Here is a 19,468-nt window from a genome sequence, read left to right as displayed (position 1 = left end):
GTTAATTGAAATGCATTCCAGGTGACTACCTCATGAAGCTGGTTGAGAGAATGCCAAGAGTGTGCAAAGCTGTCATCAAGGCAATGGGTGGCCATTTGAAGAATCTAAAATCTCAAATATATTTTGATTTGTTTAACACTTCTTTGGTTACTACATGATTCCATATGTGTTATTTCATAGTTTTGATTTCTTCACTATTATTCTACACAGTAGAAAATAATAAAAATAAAGAAAAACCCTGTAATGAGTAGGTGTGTCCAAACTTTTGACTGGTACTGTAAGTTGTCAGTGTTCCCTCTGTACCTCAACATGGGGTTCATGCCAGTGTTCCCTCTGTACCTCAACATGGGGTTCATGCCAGTGTTCCCTCTGTACCTCAACATGGGGTTCATGCCAGTGTTCCCTCTGTACCTCAACATGGGGTTCATGCCAGTGTTCCCTCTGTACCTCAACATGGGGTTCATGCCAGTGTTCCCTCTGTACCTCAACATGGGGTTCATGCCAGTGTTCCCTCTGTACCTCAACATGGGGTTCATGCCAGTGTTCCCTCTGTACCTCAACATGGGGTTCATGCCAGTGTTCCCTCTGTACCTCAACATGGGGTTCATGCCAGTGTTCCCTCTGTACCTCAACATGGGGTTCATGCCAGTGTTCCCTCTGTACCTCAACATGGGGTTCATGCCAGTGTTCCCTCTGTACCTCAACATGGGGTTCATGCCAGTGTTCCCTCTGTACCTCAACATGGGGTTCATGCCAGTGTTCCCTCTGTACCTCAACATGGGGTTCATGCCAGTGTTCCCTCTGTACCTCAACATGTGGTTCATGCCAGTGTTCCCTCTGTACCTCAACATGGGGTTCATGCCAGTGTTCCCTCTGTACCACTCAGTGTTCCCTCTGTACCTCAACATGTGGTTCATGCCAGTGTTCCCTCTGTACCTCAACATGGGGTTCATGCCAGTGTTCCCTCTGTACCTCAACATGGGGTTCATGCCAGTGTTCCCTCTGTACCACTCAGTGTTCCCTCTGTACCTCAACATGTGGTTCATGCCAGTGTTCCCTTGTACCTCAACATGGGGTTCATGCCAGTGTTCCCTCTGTACCTCAACATGTGGTTCATGCCAGTGTTCCCTTGTACCTCAACATGGGGTTCATGCCAGAGTTCCCTCTGTACCTCAACATGGGGTTCATGCCAGTGTTCCCTCTGTACCTCAACATGTGGTTCATGCCAGAGTTCCCTCTGTACCTCAACATGGGGTTCATGCCAGTGTTCCCTCTGTACCTCAACATGTGGTTCATGCCAGTGTTCCCTCTGTACCTCAACATGGGGTTCATGCCAGTGTTCCCTCTGTACCTCAACATGGGGTTCATGCCAGTGTTCCCTCTGTACCTCAACATGGGGTTCATGCCAGTGTTCCCTCTGTGGTTCATACTCTTCGCCCATCTTCTGCAAGACCTTGTTAAAGCCGTCTCTCCTCTGAGCTAGGGATACTCTGTCCTCCTCCAGGGCCAGGGATACTCTGTCCTCCTGCAGGGCCAGGAATACTCTGTCCTTCTGCAGGGCCAGGGATACTCTGTCCTCCTCCAGGGCCAGGGATACTCTGTCCTCCTCCAGGGCCAGGGATACTCTGTCCTCCTGCAGCCTCTACATTTACATTTACATCTCTACATAGAGAAGAAAAATAACTTGGTTTGATTCATATTAATTATTAATTAATTCATCCTGAAGCCACCTCTCCTCTGAGCCAGGGACACTGTCATCCTGTCACCATTAGATAGTGAAAAGAAACAGCAATTATTAACTACCATTCATTTATTAGTTCATTTATCCTGAAGCCGTCCCTCCACTGGCCCAGGGATACTCGGTAGTGGTATGCAGCTGTTTGTTCCCCCGCAACCGCCTGTTAGCAGTTCCTATTATTCTTCTATAACACAGACCCCAAAGCAAATCAGGGGCAGAAAAATACAGTGGGGAAAAAAAGTATTTAGTCAGCCACCAATTATAGAAAGTAATTACAATAGAGAGTAAATAAAGATATATATATATATATATATATAAAGATAGATAATAAATAGAAGTATTGAGAAACTTTTGTTATTGACCAAATACTTATTTTCCACCATAATTTGCAAATAAATTCATTAAAAATCCTACAATGTGATTTTCTGGATTTCTCTTTCTCAATTTGTCTGTCATAGTTGACGTGTACCTATGATGAAAATTACAGGCCTCTCTCATCTTTTTAAGTGGGAGAACTTGCACAATTGGTGGTTGACTAAATACTTTTTTTCCCCACTGTATATTTATTCAAAGAGAACAAATCATAGTTGTTATGCTGGAAAGTAGATGGTAGATGTTCATTCTTCCCTGTCCTCAATGTTTCTCCACTGAACAAAGAGACAGGATGTAGTTTATACCCAAGCCTAGCCTGTGGGTGACCAATTAGAATTCCTTGCAATAAAATTGGGCCAATGGCCAAATACCAAGTATCCCATTTCAGGCTCAATGTATAGACAATTTGGACCAATGAGAACTTGCCACATGTAGCTATGAGTCCTGGACTGGAACCCCTACACAGATTCTAAACAGATGTTGAACTGAAAAACAACTATTCCCATTGATTGTTAATTCCCTCTTGACCTCCGGTCCTCGTTGTGTATTTATCTTAGAATATTCTTACACGGCCGACTATACAGAGCCTTCGGAAAGTATTCAGACCCATTGACTTTTTCCACATTTTGTTACGTTCCAGATTTATTCTAAAATTGATTAAATAAAAACCATCCTCAGCAATCTACACACAACACCCCATAATGACAAAGCGAAAACAGGTTTTTTTAAATGTTCGCAAATGTATTAAAAATAAAAAACCTTATTTACATAAGTATTCAGACCCTTTGCTATGTGACTCGAAATTGAGCTCAGGTGCATCCTGTTTCCATTGATCATCCTTGAGATGTTTATACAACTTGATTGAAGTCCACCTGTGGTCAATTAAATTGATTGGACATGATTTGGAAAGGCACACACCTGTCTATATAAGGTCCCACAGTTGACAGTGCATGTCAGAGCAAAAACCAAGCCATGGGGTCGAAGGAATTGTCCGTAGAGCTCCGAGACAGGATTGTGTCGACGCACAGATCTGGGGAAGAGTACCAAAAAATGTCTGCAGCATTGAAGGTCCCCAATAACACAGTGGCCTCCATCATTCTTAAATGGAAGAAGTTTGGAACCACCAAGACTCTTTCTAGAGCTGGCTGCCCGGCCAAACTGAGCAATCAGGGGAGAAGGGCCTTGGTCAGGGAGGTGACCAAGAACCCGATGCTCACTCTGACAGAGCTCTAGAGTTCCTCTGTGGAGATGGGAGAACCTTCCAGAAGGACCACCATCTCTGCAGCACTCCACCAATCAGGCCTTTATGGTAGAGTGGCCAGACAGAAGCCACTCCTCAGTAAAAGGCACATGACAGCCCGCTTGGAGTTTGCCAAGAGGCACCTAAAGGACTCTGACCATGAGAAGCAAGACTCTCTGGTCTGAAGAAACCAAGATTGAACTATTTGGCCTGAATGCCAAGCGTCACGTCTGGAGGAAACCTGGCAACATCCCTACGGTGAAGCATGGTGGTGGCAGCATCATGCTGTGGGGATGTTTTTCAGCGGCAGGGTCTGGGAGACTAGTCAGGAGTACAGAGAGATCCTTGATGAAAACCTGCTCCAGAGCGCTCAGGACCTCAGACTGGGGTGAAGGTTCACCTTCCAACAGGACAACAACCCTAAGCACACAGCCAAGACAACGCAGGAGTGGCTTCGGGACAAGTCTCTGAATGTCCTTGAGTGACAGGGCCCAGCGACAGAGACAGAGGCTGGTGACAGGGCAAAGAGACAGAGACGGAGGGCTGCGCTGGGGCAGGCAGGGTCTGAGAGCAGGAAGGGGAAGCAGTCGGGTTCCTACTGATAGCGCCCCAGCCAGCCGCCCCCAGCCAGCCGCCCCCCAGCCAGCCGCCCCCCAGCCAGCCGCCCCCCAGCCAGCCGCCCCCCAGCCAGCCGCCCCCAGCCAGCCGCCCCCCAGCCAGCCGCCCCCAGCCAGCCGCCCCATCCAGCCGCCCCCAGCCAGAGTTTGAAGGAGCTGCTGCTGTGTACAGAGCAGCAAAGGGCCTCATCAGCCTCATCAGCCTCATCAGCCTCATCGGCCTCATCGGCCTCATCGGCCTCATCAGCCTCATCAGCCTCATCAGCATTCTCTACAGCTTCCTCCTGGGGCTAGCCTTTCTCTCTCCCCCCAGGAACCCTGCCACCGACTCACAGAAGATGGATATCTGCCATTAGCAACAATATTTACACAGCATCGCTGCAGAGGGCTTTATAGATAATAGTCTGTTCATTATGGTGTATAGAGTAGGCTTAGGCTATAAGCCATGCCTCCCAGATACAGCCTTCACAGCAAATCATTATGGCCACGTTCTCTGATTTCAAAGGAAAACGTATTCTTAATAAAATGTTATAAAGTGACATATTAGAAACTATTCAACAGACGAACACCAGAGTGGCCCGATAATGCACCTTCAAAAGCCAGTGTCATTGTTTCACTTTATGTAAGATTCACTTGACCTATTTCCACTGACTGTGCTGAGCTGTGAAGAAAGTCCACTGATAAAAGACGGACAAGTGAAAGGGACAATGCTTCTCTGGCTCAGAATAGTAGGATCAAGAACATGTAGCAGCCTAGCGGGTGGCTTTGGAAGTGTCTGGGTCCCAAATGGCACCCTATTCCCTACGTAGTGCACTACTTTTGACCAGGCCTATGGGCCTTGAACCCTATGGGCTCTGAACCCTATGGGCCCGGGTCAAAAGTAGTGCGCTACATAGGGAATAGGGTGCCATTTGGGATGCAGTCAGTGTCTGAGATGAGATAAAACATTATTTAAAAAGGGGAACAGCGTTATGCCGTGAGGCTGAACACAAAGGAAGGAAGCCCCTGGCTCTGAGCCAACTGTTTATTTAATAAATACCTCGGTTACCAGGAGGAAATAGAGGGAGCTGTAGCTACTCAAACAGCAGTATGTGGACACCCCTTCAAATCAGTGGATTCTATTTCAGCCGTTGCTGACAGGTGCATAAAATCGAGCACACTGCCACGCAATCTCCGTAGACAAACATCAAACACCTTTGGGAACACTTGGAACGCCGACTGCGAGCCAAGGCCTAATCGCCCAACATCAGTGCCCGACCTCACTAATGCTCTTGTGGCTGAATGGAAGCAAGTCCCCCGCAGCAATGTTCCAACATCTAGTGGAAAGCCTTCCCAGAAGAGTGGAGGCTGTTATAGCAGCACAGGGGGGGACCAACTCCATATTAATGCCCATAATTTTGGAATGAGATCTTCGACGAGCTGGTGTCCACATACATTTGGTCATGTAGTGTATCATCATTGAAAAACTAAGGCAAAGCATGACAAACAAACTATAATCATTGAAGAAGTAACGCAAAGCAGGGCAATGTTCCAGCTATGAGCTCATTATGTCTAAGTGTTAAACATCCAGGAGGCAGGCACATGGCAGTAAGTGTTGAATTTAGCAGCTGAGCTGTGTGGGAGCATTCAGAAGGCAGGCACATGGCAGTAAGTGCTTTAACCTCTCTCTCCCTCCCCCTCTCTTTCCATCTTACTGTCTGGTCATGAGGACATATAGAACAACAACATGATACAGTAAAGAAGCCTGATAGAACAACAACATGATACAGTAAAGAAGCCTGATAGAACAACAACATGATACAGTAAAGAAGCCTGATAGAACAACATGATACAGTAAAGAAGCCTGATAGAACAACAACATGATACAGTAAAGAAGACTGATACAACAACAACATGATACAGTAAAGAAGACTGATACAACAACAACATGATACAGTAAAGAAGCCTGATAGAACAACATGATACAGTAAAGAAGCCTGATAGAACAACAACATGATACAGTAAAGAAGCCTGATAGAACAACAACATGATACAGTAAAGAAGCCTGATAGAACAACAACATGATACAGTAAAGAAGCCTGATAGAACAACAACATGATACAGTAAAGAAGCCTGATAGAACAACAACATGATACAGTAAAGAAGCCTGATAGAACAACAACATGATACAGTAAAGAAGCCTGATAGAACAACATGATACAGTAAAGAAGCCTGATAGAACAACATGATACAGTAAAGAAGCCTGATAGAACAACAACATGATACAGTAAAGAAGCCTGATAGAACAACATGATACAGTAAAGAAGCCTGATAGAACAACAACATGATACAGTAAAGAAGCCTGATAGAACAACATGATACAGTAAAGAAGCCTGATAGAACAACAACATGATACAGTAAAGAAGCCTGATAGAACAACAACATGATACAGTAAAGAAGCCTGATAGAACAACAACATGATACAGTAAAGAAGCCTGATAGAACAACAACATGATACAGTAAAGAAGCCTGATAGAACAACAACATGATACAGTAAAGAAGACTGATAGAACAACAACATGATACAGTAAAGAAGCCTGATAGAACAACAACATGATACAGTAAAGAAGCCTGATAGAACAACAACATGATACAGTAAAGAAGACTGATAGAACAACAACATGATACAGTAAAGAAGCCTGATAGAACAACAACATGATACAGTAAAGAAGCCTGATAGAACAACAACATGATACAGTAAAGAAGCCTGATAGAACAACAACATGATACAGTAAAGAAGACTGATAGAACAACAACATGATACAGTAAAGAAGCCTGATAGAACAACATGATACAATAAAGAAGCCTGATAGAACAACATGATACAGTAAAGAAGCCTGATAGAACAACAACATGATACAGTAAAGAAGCCATATAGAACAACAACATGATACAGTAAAGAAGCCTGATAGAACAACAACATGATACAGTAAAGAAGCCTGATAGAACAACAACATGATACAGTAAAGAAGCCTGATAGAACAACAACATGATACAGTAAAGAAGCCATATAGAACAACAACATGATACAGTAAAGAAGCATGATAGAACAACAACATGATACAGTAAAGAAGCCTGATAGAACAACAACATGATACAGTAAAGAAGCCTGATAGAACAACATGATACAGTAAAGAAGCCTGATAGAACAACAACATGATACAGTAAAGAAGCCTGATAGAACAACAACATGATACAGTAAAGAAGCCTGATAGAACAACAACATGATACAGTAAAGAAGCCTGATAGAACAACAACATGATACAGTAAAGAAGCCTGATAGAACAACAACATGATACAGTAAAGAAGCCTGATAGAACAACAACATGATACAGTAAAGAAGCCTGATAGAACAACAACATGATACAGTAAAGAAGCCTGATACAACAACAACATGATACAGTAAAGAAGCCTGATAGAACAACAACATGATACAGTAAAGAAGACTGATAGAACAACAACATGATACAGTAAAGAAGCCTGATAGAACAACAACATGATACAGTAAAGAAGCCTGATAGAACAACAACATGATACAGTAAAGAAGCCTGATAGAACAACAACATGATACAGTAAAGAAGACATATAGAACAACAACATGATACAGTAAAGAAGCCTGATAGAACAACAACATGATACAGTAAAGAAGCCTGATAGAACAACAACATGATACAGTAAAGAAGCCTGATAGAACAACAACATGATACAGTAAAGAAGCCTGATAGAACAACAACATGATACAGTAAAGAAGCCTGATAGAACAACAACATGATACAGTAAAGAAGCCTGATAGAACAACAACATGATACAGTAAAGAAGCCTGATAGAACAACAACATGATACAGTAAAGAAGCCTGATAGAACAACAACATGATACAGTAAAGAAGACTGATAGAACAACAACATGATACAGTAAAGAAGCCTGATAGAACAACATGATACAGTAAAGAAGCCTGATAGAACAACAACATGATACAGTAAATAAGCCTGATAGAACAACAACATGATACAGTAAAGAAGCCTGATAGAACAACAACATGATACAGTAAAGAAGACTGATAGAACAACAACATGATACAGTAAAGAAGCCTGATAGAACAACATGATACAGTAAAGAAGACTGATAGAACAACAACATGATACAGTAAAGAAGCCTGATAGAACAACATGATACAGTAAAGAAGCCTGATAGAACAATATGATACAGTAAAGAAGACTGATAGAACAACAACATGATACAGTAAAGAAGCCTGATAGAACAACAACATGATACAGTAAAGAAGACTGATAGAACAACAACATGATACAGTAAAGAAGCCTGATAGAACAACAACATGATACAGTAAATAAGACTGATAGAACAACAACATGATACAGTAAAGAAGCCTGATAGAACAACAACATGATACAGTAAAGAAGACTGATAGAACAACATGATACAGTAAAGAAGCCTGATAGAACAACAACATGATAAAGTAAAGAAGCCTGATAGAACAACAACGGACCACCTCCTCATCCACCGCTCGGACCACCTCCTCATCCACCGCTCGGACCATCTCCTCATCCACCGCTTGTACCACCTCCTCATCCACTGCTCGTACCATCTCCTCCTTCCTATAGAAACCAGAGTTAGGATCATGTCCTCCTTCCTATAGAAGCCAGAGTTAGGATCATGCTCTCCTTCCTATAGAAACAAGAGTTAGGATCATGTCCTCCTTCCTATAGAAACCAGAGTTAGGATCATGTCCTCCTTCCTATAGAAACCAGAGTTAGGATCATGTCCTCCTTCCTATAGAAACCAGAGTTAGGATCATGTCCTCCTTCCTATAGAAACCAGAGTTAGGATCATGTCCTCCTTCCTATAGAAACCAGAGTTAGGATCATGTCCTCCTTCCTATAGAAACAAGAGTTAGGATCATGTCCTCCTTCCTATAGAAACCAGAGTTAGGATCATGTCCTCCTTCCTATAGAAACCAGAGTTAGGATCATGTCCTCCTTCCTATAGAAACCAGAGTTAGGATCATGTCCTCCTTCCTATAGAAACCAGAGTTAGGATCATGTCCTCCTTCCTATAGAAACCAGAGTTAGGATCATGTCCTCCTTCCTATAGAAACCAGAGTTAGGATCATGTCCTCCTTCCTATAGAAACCAGAGTTAGGATCATGTCCTCCTTCCTATAGAAACCAGAGTTAGGATCATGTCCTCCTTCCTATAGAAACCAGAGTTAGGATCATGTCCTCCTTCCTATAGAAACCAGAGTTAGGATCATGTCCTCCTTCGTATAGAAACCAGAGTTAGGATCATGTTCTCCTTCCTATAGAAACCAGAGTTAGGATCATGTCCTCCTTCCTATAGAAACCAGAGTTAGGATCATGTCCTCCTTCCTATAGAAACCAGAGTTAGGATCATGTCCTCCTTCCTATAGAAAGCAGAGTTAGGATCATGTCCTCCTTCGTATAGAAACCAGAGTTAGGATCATGTCCTCCTTCCTGGTGCAAAAAGATCAAACTAAAACACTAATATATCAATACAATGTACCATTGCTGTTCCAATGTTAATGAGTAGCTCCACTGTAAGAGCTTTGTCTCCAGTTAGAATAGAGACAACCATCAGAGCTCTCTATAGAAGATGTTGACATGCTTCTTATGCTCTTCCAAGCCACAAAGATTTGATTCATTTCTTCAAAACACTGTGATGAAGAACAATACAATTGCTTAAAGTTTTTTTGCCTTTTTAAATTCAATACTTTTTTTTTTTTTTTATGGTTGCTCATAATGTTAAGAGTTTAGTGATTTCTGTCTGTAAATGAAAAGCGCTCTACAAATACAGTTTGACTAACAATAACCTGGATAATCGTGTCATAGGGTTATGAGGACAAAGTCTGATAAATGTTTTACAGCTCATAAGAAAGACACAGTGTGGTCAATCTTTAGCTAGGGAACGTATTTTATGACCCAGACCAAAGGTCTTCTACCTGCTCTTATTCCAACTTAGGTTTCACTCCTCGGCCCACACAGGTAAGAATTTCACTAAATATCTAAGTATCGTGTATGTTTTTGGGTTAACATGTTTTGTATTCTTCGATATGTGAACAAGTCTAGTGTTCTTTATATTTATGACAATGTGCCTATGGCCTTCATGGCTAAATTAATTTCATCGTTTCAGACAAACAGGAAAAGTTTGTTTGTCAATCTTTACTACAGAATATTCATGCGTGTGATACTACAACTGTAGGATCTTAAAGACATTATTATGTGGATTATAATTAATGGACATCTTTGTAAGGGGTTGATACATTCTGAAATTTCAAAGTGGAAATTACAAACTTCAGAAGCCTTTTTAAGCCTCAAATACACTACAAGTTCTCCTGCAACAGGGTGATCAAATTAAGATCCTAGTTCTGTATAGCAGGATAAATGCTTGTTATTCAAGGAATTAACTTCATGTATACTCAGACCTGGCCTCTGCATCACTGAGACTCCATCAGCTGCATACCTTGCTTATGATCATGATGTTTATTTACAGATTGCTCAATAGTGATAATGAGACTCCATCATGATACTAGTAAAGTAGCATTTTCCTCATTCCATTATTGTGACATGGACATGGAGGAGTAATTTGTTTCAATAGTGATAATCAACAGATCATGATGGATAGAAAGTACTGTAGTTAGTCCTTTGTCATTCCATTGTGACACATATAAACTAGAAAGAAGACAGCATGTGATGTTGATTTTCCAGACAGTGATCTCCTGTACCGTCAGTGTCATCAGACAGACAGTGATCACCTGTACCGTCAGTGTCATCAGACAGACAGTGATCTCCTGTACCGTCAGTGTCATCAGACAGACAGTGATCTCCTGTACCGTCAGTGTCATCAGACAGACAGTGATCTCCTGTACCGTCAGTGTCATCAGACAGACAGTGATCTCCTGTACCGTCAGTGTCATCAGACAGACAGTGATCTCCTGTACCGTCAGTGTCATCAGACAGACAGTGATCTCCTGTACCGTCAGTGTCATCAGACAGACAGTGATCTCCTGTACCGTCAGTGTCATCAGACAGACAGTGATCTCCTGTACCGTCAGTGTCATCAGACAGACAGTGATCTCCTGTACCGTCAGTGTCATCAGACAGACAGTGATCTCCTGTACCGTCAGTGTCATCAGACAGACAGTGATCTCCTGTACCGTCAGTGTCATCAGACAGACAGTGATCTCCTGTACCGTCAGTGTCATCAGACAGACAGTGATCTCCTGTACCGTCAGTGTCATCAGACAGACAGTGATCTCCTGTACCGTCAGTGTCATCAGACAGACAGTGATCACCTGTACCGTCAGTGTCATCAGACAGACAGTGATCTCCTGTACCGTCAGTGTCATCAGACAGACAGTGATCTCCTGTACCGTCAGTGTCATCAGACTGCTGGGGCTGGGGCTGCTGAGGCTGGGGCTGGGGCTGGGGCTGGGGCTGGGGCTGGGGCTGCTGAGGCTGGGGCTGCTGGGGCTGGGGCTGCTGGGGATGGGGCTGCTGGGGCTGGGGCTGGGGCTGCTGGGGATGGGGCTGGGGCTGCTGGGGCTGGGGCTGCTGGGGATGGGGCTGCTGGGGATGGGGCTGCTGGGGATGGGGCTGGGGCTGCTGGGGATGGGGCTGGGGCTGCTGGGGCTGGGGCTGCTGGGGATGGGGCTGCTGGGGCTGGGGCTGCTGAGGCTGGGGCTGGGGCTGGGGCTGCTGGGGCTGGGGCTGCTGGGGATGGGGCTGCTGGGGCTGCTGGGGCTGGGGCTGCTGAGGCTGGGGCTGGGGCTGGGGCTGCTGGGGATGGGGCTGCTGGGGCTGCTGGGGCTGGGGCTGGGGCTGCTGGGGCTGGGGCTGCTGGGGATGGGGCTGCTGGGGCTGCTGGGGCTGGGGCTGGGGCTGCTGGGGCTGGGGCTGCTGGGGCTGCTGGGGATGGGGCTGCTGAGGCTGGGGCTGGGGCTGCTGGGGCTGGGGCTGCTGAGGCTGCTGGGGCTGCTGAGGCTGCTGGGGCTGCTGAGGCTGGGGCTGGGGCTGCTGGGGATGGGGCTGCTGAGGCTGCTGGGGCTGCTGGGGATGCTGGGGTGGGGCTGCTGAGGCTGGGGCTGGGGCTGCTGGGGCTGGGGCTGGGGCTAGGGCTGGGGCTGGGGCTGGGGCTGCTGAGGCTGGGGCTGCTGGGGCTGGGGCTGCTGAGGCTGGGGCTGGGGCTGCTGGGGCTGGGGCTGCTGAGGCTGGGGCTGGGGCTGCTGGGGCTGGGGCTGCTGAGGCTGCTGGGGCTGGCCAGACAGCCAGCAAACCAGCCAGCCAGCCAGCAAACCAGCCAGCCAACCAGCCAGCTAACCAGCCAGCCAACCAGCCAGCCAGCCAAACAGCCAGCAGGACAACCAGACAACCAGCCAGCTAACCAGCCAGCCAACCAGCCAGCCAGCAACACAACTAGCCAGCCAGACAGCCAAACAGCCAAACAGCCAGCAAGACAACCAGACAACCAGCCAGCCAGCCAGCAAACCAGCCAACCAACCAGTCAGCTAGCTAACCAGCCAACAAACCAGCCAGCCAGCCAACCAGCCAGCCAGCTAACCAGCCAGCCAACCAACCAGCTAGCTAACCAGCCAGCCAGCCAGCTAACCAGCCAGCCAGCAAGACAACTAGCCAGCCAGACAGCCAACCAGCCAGCCAGCCAGCCAGCCAAACAGCCAAGCAGACAGACAGCCAGACAGACAGCCAGACAGACAGACAGCCAACCAGCCAGCCATCCAAACAACCAAGCAGACAGCCAGCCAGACAGACAGACAGACAGCCAGCCAGACAGATAGCAAAGCAGACAGACAGCCAGACAGACAGCCAGACAGACAGCCAGACAGACAGACAGACAGACAGCCAGACAGACAGACAGCCAAGCAGACAGACAGCTAGACAGACAGCCAGACAGACAGCCAGACAGCCTATCAAAGAGGAGAGAAGACCAGTGTCTTTGTGGATGAGAGAAGAAGATAGGAAGCTCAGAAATGACACCACAAGCAAAGGCATGCTGAAAGATAGCAAGCTGCTGAAGCACAATCCTCCCCTTTGTGCTTTTCTTAGAGGCATTATTGCAACAGTGATTTCTCTGAGGCGTTAACAGCTGACATTGCCTTACAGAGAGAGAAGCAGAAAGGAAATACTTTGTGTTATTACTATGTTTCTGTATCTCTTCAGTATGATCTGAATCCTCAATATCTTTTAATGGTGTTTATTATCCTTCACATTATTAATTGAAGGAAAAGATCATGGCTGCATGTGGGCTACTGCTAGTGTGTCTGGTGAGCACACTGCTGACTACTGGAGCTGGGGTTGAGGAGAACCAACTGCTGACTACTGGAGCTGGGGTTGAGGAGAACCAACTGCTGACTACTGAAGGACTGGTGAGAGGGAAACTATGAACTGCTTGGAAAGAGGGAAACTATGAACTGCTTAGTGAGAGGGAAACTATGAACTGCTTAGTGAGAGGGAAACTATGAACTGCTTAGTGAGAGGGAAACTATGAACTGCTTAGTGAGAGGAAAACTATGAACTGCTTAGTGAGAGGGAAACTATGAACTGCTTAGTGAGAGGGAAACTATGAACTGCTTAGTGAGAGGAAAACTATGAACTGCTTAGTGAGAGGGAAACTATGAACTGCTTAGAAAGAGGGAAACTATGAACTGCTTGGAAAGAGGGAAACTATGAACTGCTTAGTGAGAGGAAAACTATTAACTGCTTAGTGAGAGGGAAACTATGAACTGCTTAGAAAGAGGGAAACTATGAACTGCTTAGAAAGAGGGAAACTATGAACTGCTTAGTGAGAAGGAAACTATGAACTACTTATTGAGAGGGAAACTATGAACTGCTTAGTGAGAGGGAAACTATGAACTGCTTAGTAAGAGGGAAACTGTGAACTGCTGAGAGAGAAGGAAACTATTAACTGCTTAGTGAGAGGGAAACTATGAACTGCTTATTGAGAGTGAAACTATGAACTGCTTAGAGAGGGGGAAACTATGAACTGCTTGGTGAGAAGGAAACTATGAACTGCTTAGTGAGAAGGAAACTATGAACTGCTTAGTGAGGGGGAACTATGAACTGCTTAGTGAGAGGGAAACTATGAACTGCTTAGTAAGAGGGAAAGTATGAACTGCTTAGTAAGAGGGAAACTATGAACTGCTGAGTGAGAGGGAAACTATGAACTGCTTAGTGAGAAGGAAACTATGAACTGCTTAGTGAGAGGGAAACTATGAACTGCTTAGTGAGAGGGAAACTATGAACTACTTAGTGAGAAGGAAACTATGAACTGCTTAGTGAGAAGGAAACTATGAACTGCTTAGTGAGGGGGAACTATGAACTGCTTAGTGAGAGGGAAACTATGAACTGCTTAGTAAGAGGGAAAGTATGAACTGCTTAGTAAGAGGGAAACTATGAACTGCTGAGTGAGAGGGAAACTATGAACTGCTTAGTGAGAAGGAAACTATGAACTGCTTAGTAAGAGGGAAAGTATGAACTGCTTTGTGAGAAGGGAAAATGAACTGCTTCGTGAGAGGGAAACTATGAACTGCTTAGTAAGAGTGAAACTATGAACTGCTTAGTGAGAGGGAAACTATGAACTGCTTAGTGAGAAGGAAACTATGAACTGCTTAGTGAGAGGGAAACTATGAACTGCTTAGTGAGAGGGAAACTATGAACTACTTGGTGAGAAGGAAACTATGAACTGCTTAGTGAGAAGGAAACTATGAACTGCTTAGTGAGGGGGAACTATGAACTGCTTAGTGAGAGGGAAACTATGAACTGCTTAGTAAGAGGGAAAGTATGAACTGCTTAGTAAGAGGGAAACTATGAACTGCTGAGTGAGAGGGAAACTATGAACTGCTTAGTGAGAAGGAAACTATGAACTGCTTAGTGAGAGGGAAACTATGAACTGCTTAGTGAGAGGGAAACTATGAACTACTTAGTGAGAAGGAAACTATGAACTGCTTAGTGAGAGGGAAACTATGAACTGCTTAGTGAGAGGGAAACTATGAACTGCTTAGTAAGAGGGAAACTGTGAACTGCTGAGAGAGAAGGAAACTATTAACTGCTTAGTGAGAGGGAAACTATGAACTGCTTATTGAGAGTGAAACTATGAACTGCTTAGAGAGGGGGAAACTATGAACTGCTTAGCGAGAGGGAAACTATGAACTGCTTAGTGAGAGGGAAACTATGAACTGCTTAGTGAGAGGGAACTATGAACTGCTTAGTGATAGGGAAACTATGAACTGCTTAGTAAGAGTGAAATTATGAACTGCTTAGTGAGAGGGAAACTATGAACTGCTTAGTGAGAAGGAAACTATGAACTGCTTAGTGAGAGGGAAACTATGAACTGCTTAGTGAGAGGGAAACTATGAACTACTTGGTGAGAAGGAAACTATGAACTGCTTAGTGAGGGGGAACTATGAACTGCTTAGTGAGAGGGAAACTATGAACTGCTTAGTAAGAGGGAAAGTATGAACTGCTTAGTAAGAGGGAAACTATGAACTGCTGAGTGAGAGGGAAACTATGAACTGCTTAGTGAGAAGGAAACTATGAACTGCTTAGTGAGAGGGAAACTATGAACTGCTTAGTGAGAGGGAAACTATGAACTACTTAGTGAGAAGGAAACTATGAACTGCTTAGTGAGAAGGAAACTATGAACTGCTTAGTGAGAAGGAAACTATGAACTGCTTAGTGAGAGGGAAACTATGAACTGCTTAGTGAGAGGGAAACTATGAACTACTTAGTGAGAAGGAAACTATGAACTGCTTAGTGAGAAGGAAACTATGAACTGCTTAGTGAGGGGGAACTATGAACTGCTTAGTGAGAGGGAAACTATGAACTGCTTAGTAAGAGGGAAAGTATGAACTGCTTAGTAAGAGGGAAACTATGAACTGCTGAGTGAGAGGGAAACTATGAACTGCTTAGTGAGAAGGAAACTATGAACTGCTTAGTAAGAGGGAAAGTATGAACTGCTTTGTGAGAAGGGAAAATGAACTGCTTCGTGAGAGGGAAACTATGAACTGCTTAGTGATAGGGAAACTATTAACTGCTTAGCGAGAGGGAAAGTATGGACTGCTGAGTGAGAGGGAAACTATGAATTGCTTAGTGAGAGGGAAACTATGAACTGCTTAGTGAGAGGGAAACCATCAACTGTTTAGTAAGAGGGAGACTATGAACTGCTTAGTGAGAGAGAAACTATTAACTGCTTAGTGAGAGGGAAACTATGAACTGTTTAGTGAGAGGGAAACTATGAACTGCTTAGTGATAGGGAAACTATGAACTGCTTACTGAGAGGGAAACTATGAACTGCTTAGTGAGAGGGAAACTATGAACTGCTTAGTGAGAGGGAAACTATGAACTGCTTAGTAAGAGGGAAACTATGAACTGCTGAGAGAGAGGGAAACTATTAACTGCTTAGTGAGAGTGAAACTATGAACTGCTTAGAGAGAGGGAAACTATTAACTGCTTAGCGATAGGGAAACTATGAACTGCTTAGTGAGAGGGAAACTATGAACTGCTTAGTGAGAGGGAAACTTTTAACTGCTTAGTGAGAGGTAAACTATGAACTGCTTAGTGAGAGGGAAACTATGAACTGCTGAGAGAGAGGGAAACTATTAACTGCTTAGTGAGGGGGAAACTTTTAACTGCTTAGTGAGAGGGAAACTATGAACTGCTTAGTGAGAGGGAAACTATGAACTGCTTAGTGAGAGGGAAACTTGTGATGAGATAATATCATACATCTTGAATAATAACTTAAACATACCTTGTCATCCTATTTACAGATTGTGGACTGTAGCAACAAGACACTGCGATCCATACCCTCGAATCACCCTCAAAACATCACCAAACTAATTCTGAGCAATAACCTCATAGAGTTGTCCATTGCTGACGAAGCTGCTCTGAAGAATTACTCCCGTCTGACTGAGCTCCATCTAGATGGTAACCGGTTGACTGTTCTGCCGGGGAAGCTGTTTAAGACCATGTCAGAGCTGAAGGTCCTCAACCTGTCCCACAACAATATCAGTAGAGTGGAGCCGAAGGCGTTGTCTGGCCTGTTTAACCTGAGGGAGCTGGACCTGTCCCACAATCAGCTACAGTCCCTACCTCTAGACCTACTGGCTGATATACAGACACTGGCTATCCTCAGGCTAGGGGGGAACACACTGCGGAAGTTATACATCTCTGTGGAGAAGAATCAGTTAAAGGAGCTAGATCTGAAGGAGAATCCATTGAACTGCTCTTGTGTATTTCTCAACAAGATTAAATCGATGACCGACTCAAAGGTCCAGATAAGTAAGCAGCTTTTTTTTCTCTCTGTTTGCTAGTAATCCCCACGGTCTATTTTCCATTCAAAGCCTGCTGCGATCCTTCTTTACACCACGCTGACATCTACTGGTCCTCTGTAGCTCAGCTGGTAGAGCACGGAGGGTAGTGGGTTCGATCCCCGGGACCACCCATTCACAAACAAAAAAAAATTATGCACGCATGACTGTAAGTCACTTTGGATAAAAGCGTCTGCTAAATGGCATATTATTTTATATTATTACTGACAACAATGTTTAAATGAGCATTAGGGCCAACTTTCCAGCGTTGGTTGATGGGAAACGGGATGTGTGTATTTCTGCAGCAGGCTCCTGTGCCAGCCCTGAGGACCTGGCTGGTAAAGGCATACTGGACAACGGTACCAGCTGCTCTTCAGGGTCATCATCATCATCATCATCAACAGTTTCACCACCTACAACTCAGTCAACCACTGAGCCAACCTCAGCCCAGACCCCTACACACTCAGTGTCACTTGCAGTTACTGAACACACGAGCCTCTTCGACAAAGGTAAGATAAAATGTACATTAAATCAATTGACTGGTCTTCCAGCAGATAGAGTCCCCTCTTGTAAACATCATATGATCTTGACTTTTGTTAAAACACTGAATACGGCTATTGTTGAGAACAGAAGCATATGAGAGAGGTGACCTACAAAATACTGTCATGGATGACTTCAGTCATGATTCTACGCATCAGTCAGCAGACAAGAAACCATCATCTGGACAAGAGCAGCTTCACTCTGAGGAGACCTCGTAAGAGTTCAGCTGCACTCTGAGGAGACCTCGTAAGAGTTCAGCTGCACTCTGAGGAGACCTCGTAAGAGTTCAGCTGCACTCTGAGGAGACCTCGTAAGAGTTCAGCTGCACTCTGAGGAGACCTCGTAAGAGTTCAGCTGCACTCTGAGGAGACCTCGTAAGAGTTCAGAAGTGACTCCGGGGGGGTATCCGTATCCCCAAAGCATCTCAGAGTAAGAGTGCTGATCTGGGATCAGTGTTGCATTTTAGATCATAATAAATCAGATGATACAGACGGGGTGACCGGATCCTAGATCAGCACTCCTACTCTGAGAAAGGAGGTTAAATCGCTCTATAACAATGGCGGTCTGAGGAGGCCCATATCCTGAGGAGCAGGGTTGGGGTCAATTCGAGTTCAAGAAGTGATTTTGAATTGAACATTTAAAACTTGAAAAAAAAGGAATGAAATAAATAGCTTCCAGTTTATTGAGAAGTCATTGAAAATTGACACCCTTTTTCCCAAATGTTGAATTGGAATATCAGTGTACTTCCTGAATTGGCAGCCTTCAATTCGAATTGACCCCACTCCTGCTGAGGAGACGTCTGAAGAGTGTTAAAAAGTATGTGACCCCCTGGCTGTTTCTGTTTGCTCAGGCGTGGACCCAGGCAGTGGCAGTGGGATGCCTGTGGTGGGGAACACCTGGAAGTTTCTCCTTGGTGTGGTAGCCATCGCCCTGACCACCTCTATGTTAATCGTGTGTGCCGTCAAGTCCCCGTCCTGGTACAAGCTGCTGTTCAACTACCGGCACCAGCGGTTGAGAGATGAGGAGGAGGATGCTAACGTGTTCACTACAGGACGCTACTCTAACTTCAGCTTGGACACGGAGCACACGGAGACCAGCGCCCATGAGCTGGACCACAGGCCGGATGGGTTGGATGATGAGGAGGAGGAGGACGGATACATAGAGGACCGCTACATAGAGGCAGAGGACTATAAAGACAACACAGAACCCTGATGCTCTCTGAGCCGCTCCCAGCCTTCTGTTTGTGTATGTGACCTTGGGTATTGTGACATCAAAATGATCCCTTTCGATACGATAAAGTATCCTATTCTACTCTACTCACTGATAGTATGAGAAAGCCATGGTTGTCTGTACGTAACCCATGCATTGCCTGCTGTCACTGATTATCATTTATTGTTTGGCCATTGAGTTCAATGCTTTTCTCTTTCATCAGACAAAACGTGCCTAAAGGTTGTGTACATTTGTAAATATTTGCAAGTTTTGGAAATGTAGGAATTGAGTGAAAGGCCCGACCAGGTGGGGTGTTTTGAGGTCATGATTTAGGATACTTGCAAAGTTGTACTGCCGGA

General features: G+C 44.9%; 1 protein-coding gene across 1 annotated transcript; it reads left to right on the top strand.

Annotated features, from left to right (window-relative positions):
* Positions 1–15,406: 15,406 nt before the first annotated feature.
* On the top strand, positions 15,407–19,112 carry LOC311121499 (leucine-rich repeat-containing protein 19-like; the record flags this gene model as incomplete). The annotated part of the gene is made up of 4 exons (XM_084195981.1): positions 15,407–15,418; positions 16,821–17,331; positions 17,666–17,869; positions 18,751–19,112. The coding sequence occupies 4 exons, from the start codon at positions 15,407–15,409 to the stop codon at positions 19,110–19,112; spliced, it is 1,089 nt and encodes a 362-aa protein (XP_084052107.1).
* Positions 19,113–19,468: the final 356 nt, after the last annotated feature.

Source organism: Coregonus lavaretus (genome assembly GCF_964263955.1).
Source record: "Coregonus lavaretus genome assembly, contig: HAP1_SCAFFOLD_4425, whole genome shotgun sequence".
Classification (NCBI taxonomy): Eukaryota; Metazoa; Chordata; class Actinopteri; order Salmoniformes; family Salmonidae; genus Coregonus; species Coregonus lavaretus.
Note: the sequence above shows the minus strand (reverse complement) of the source record. Positions and strands in the feature narration are given on the sequence as shown.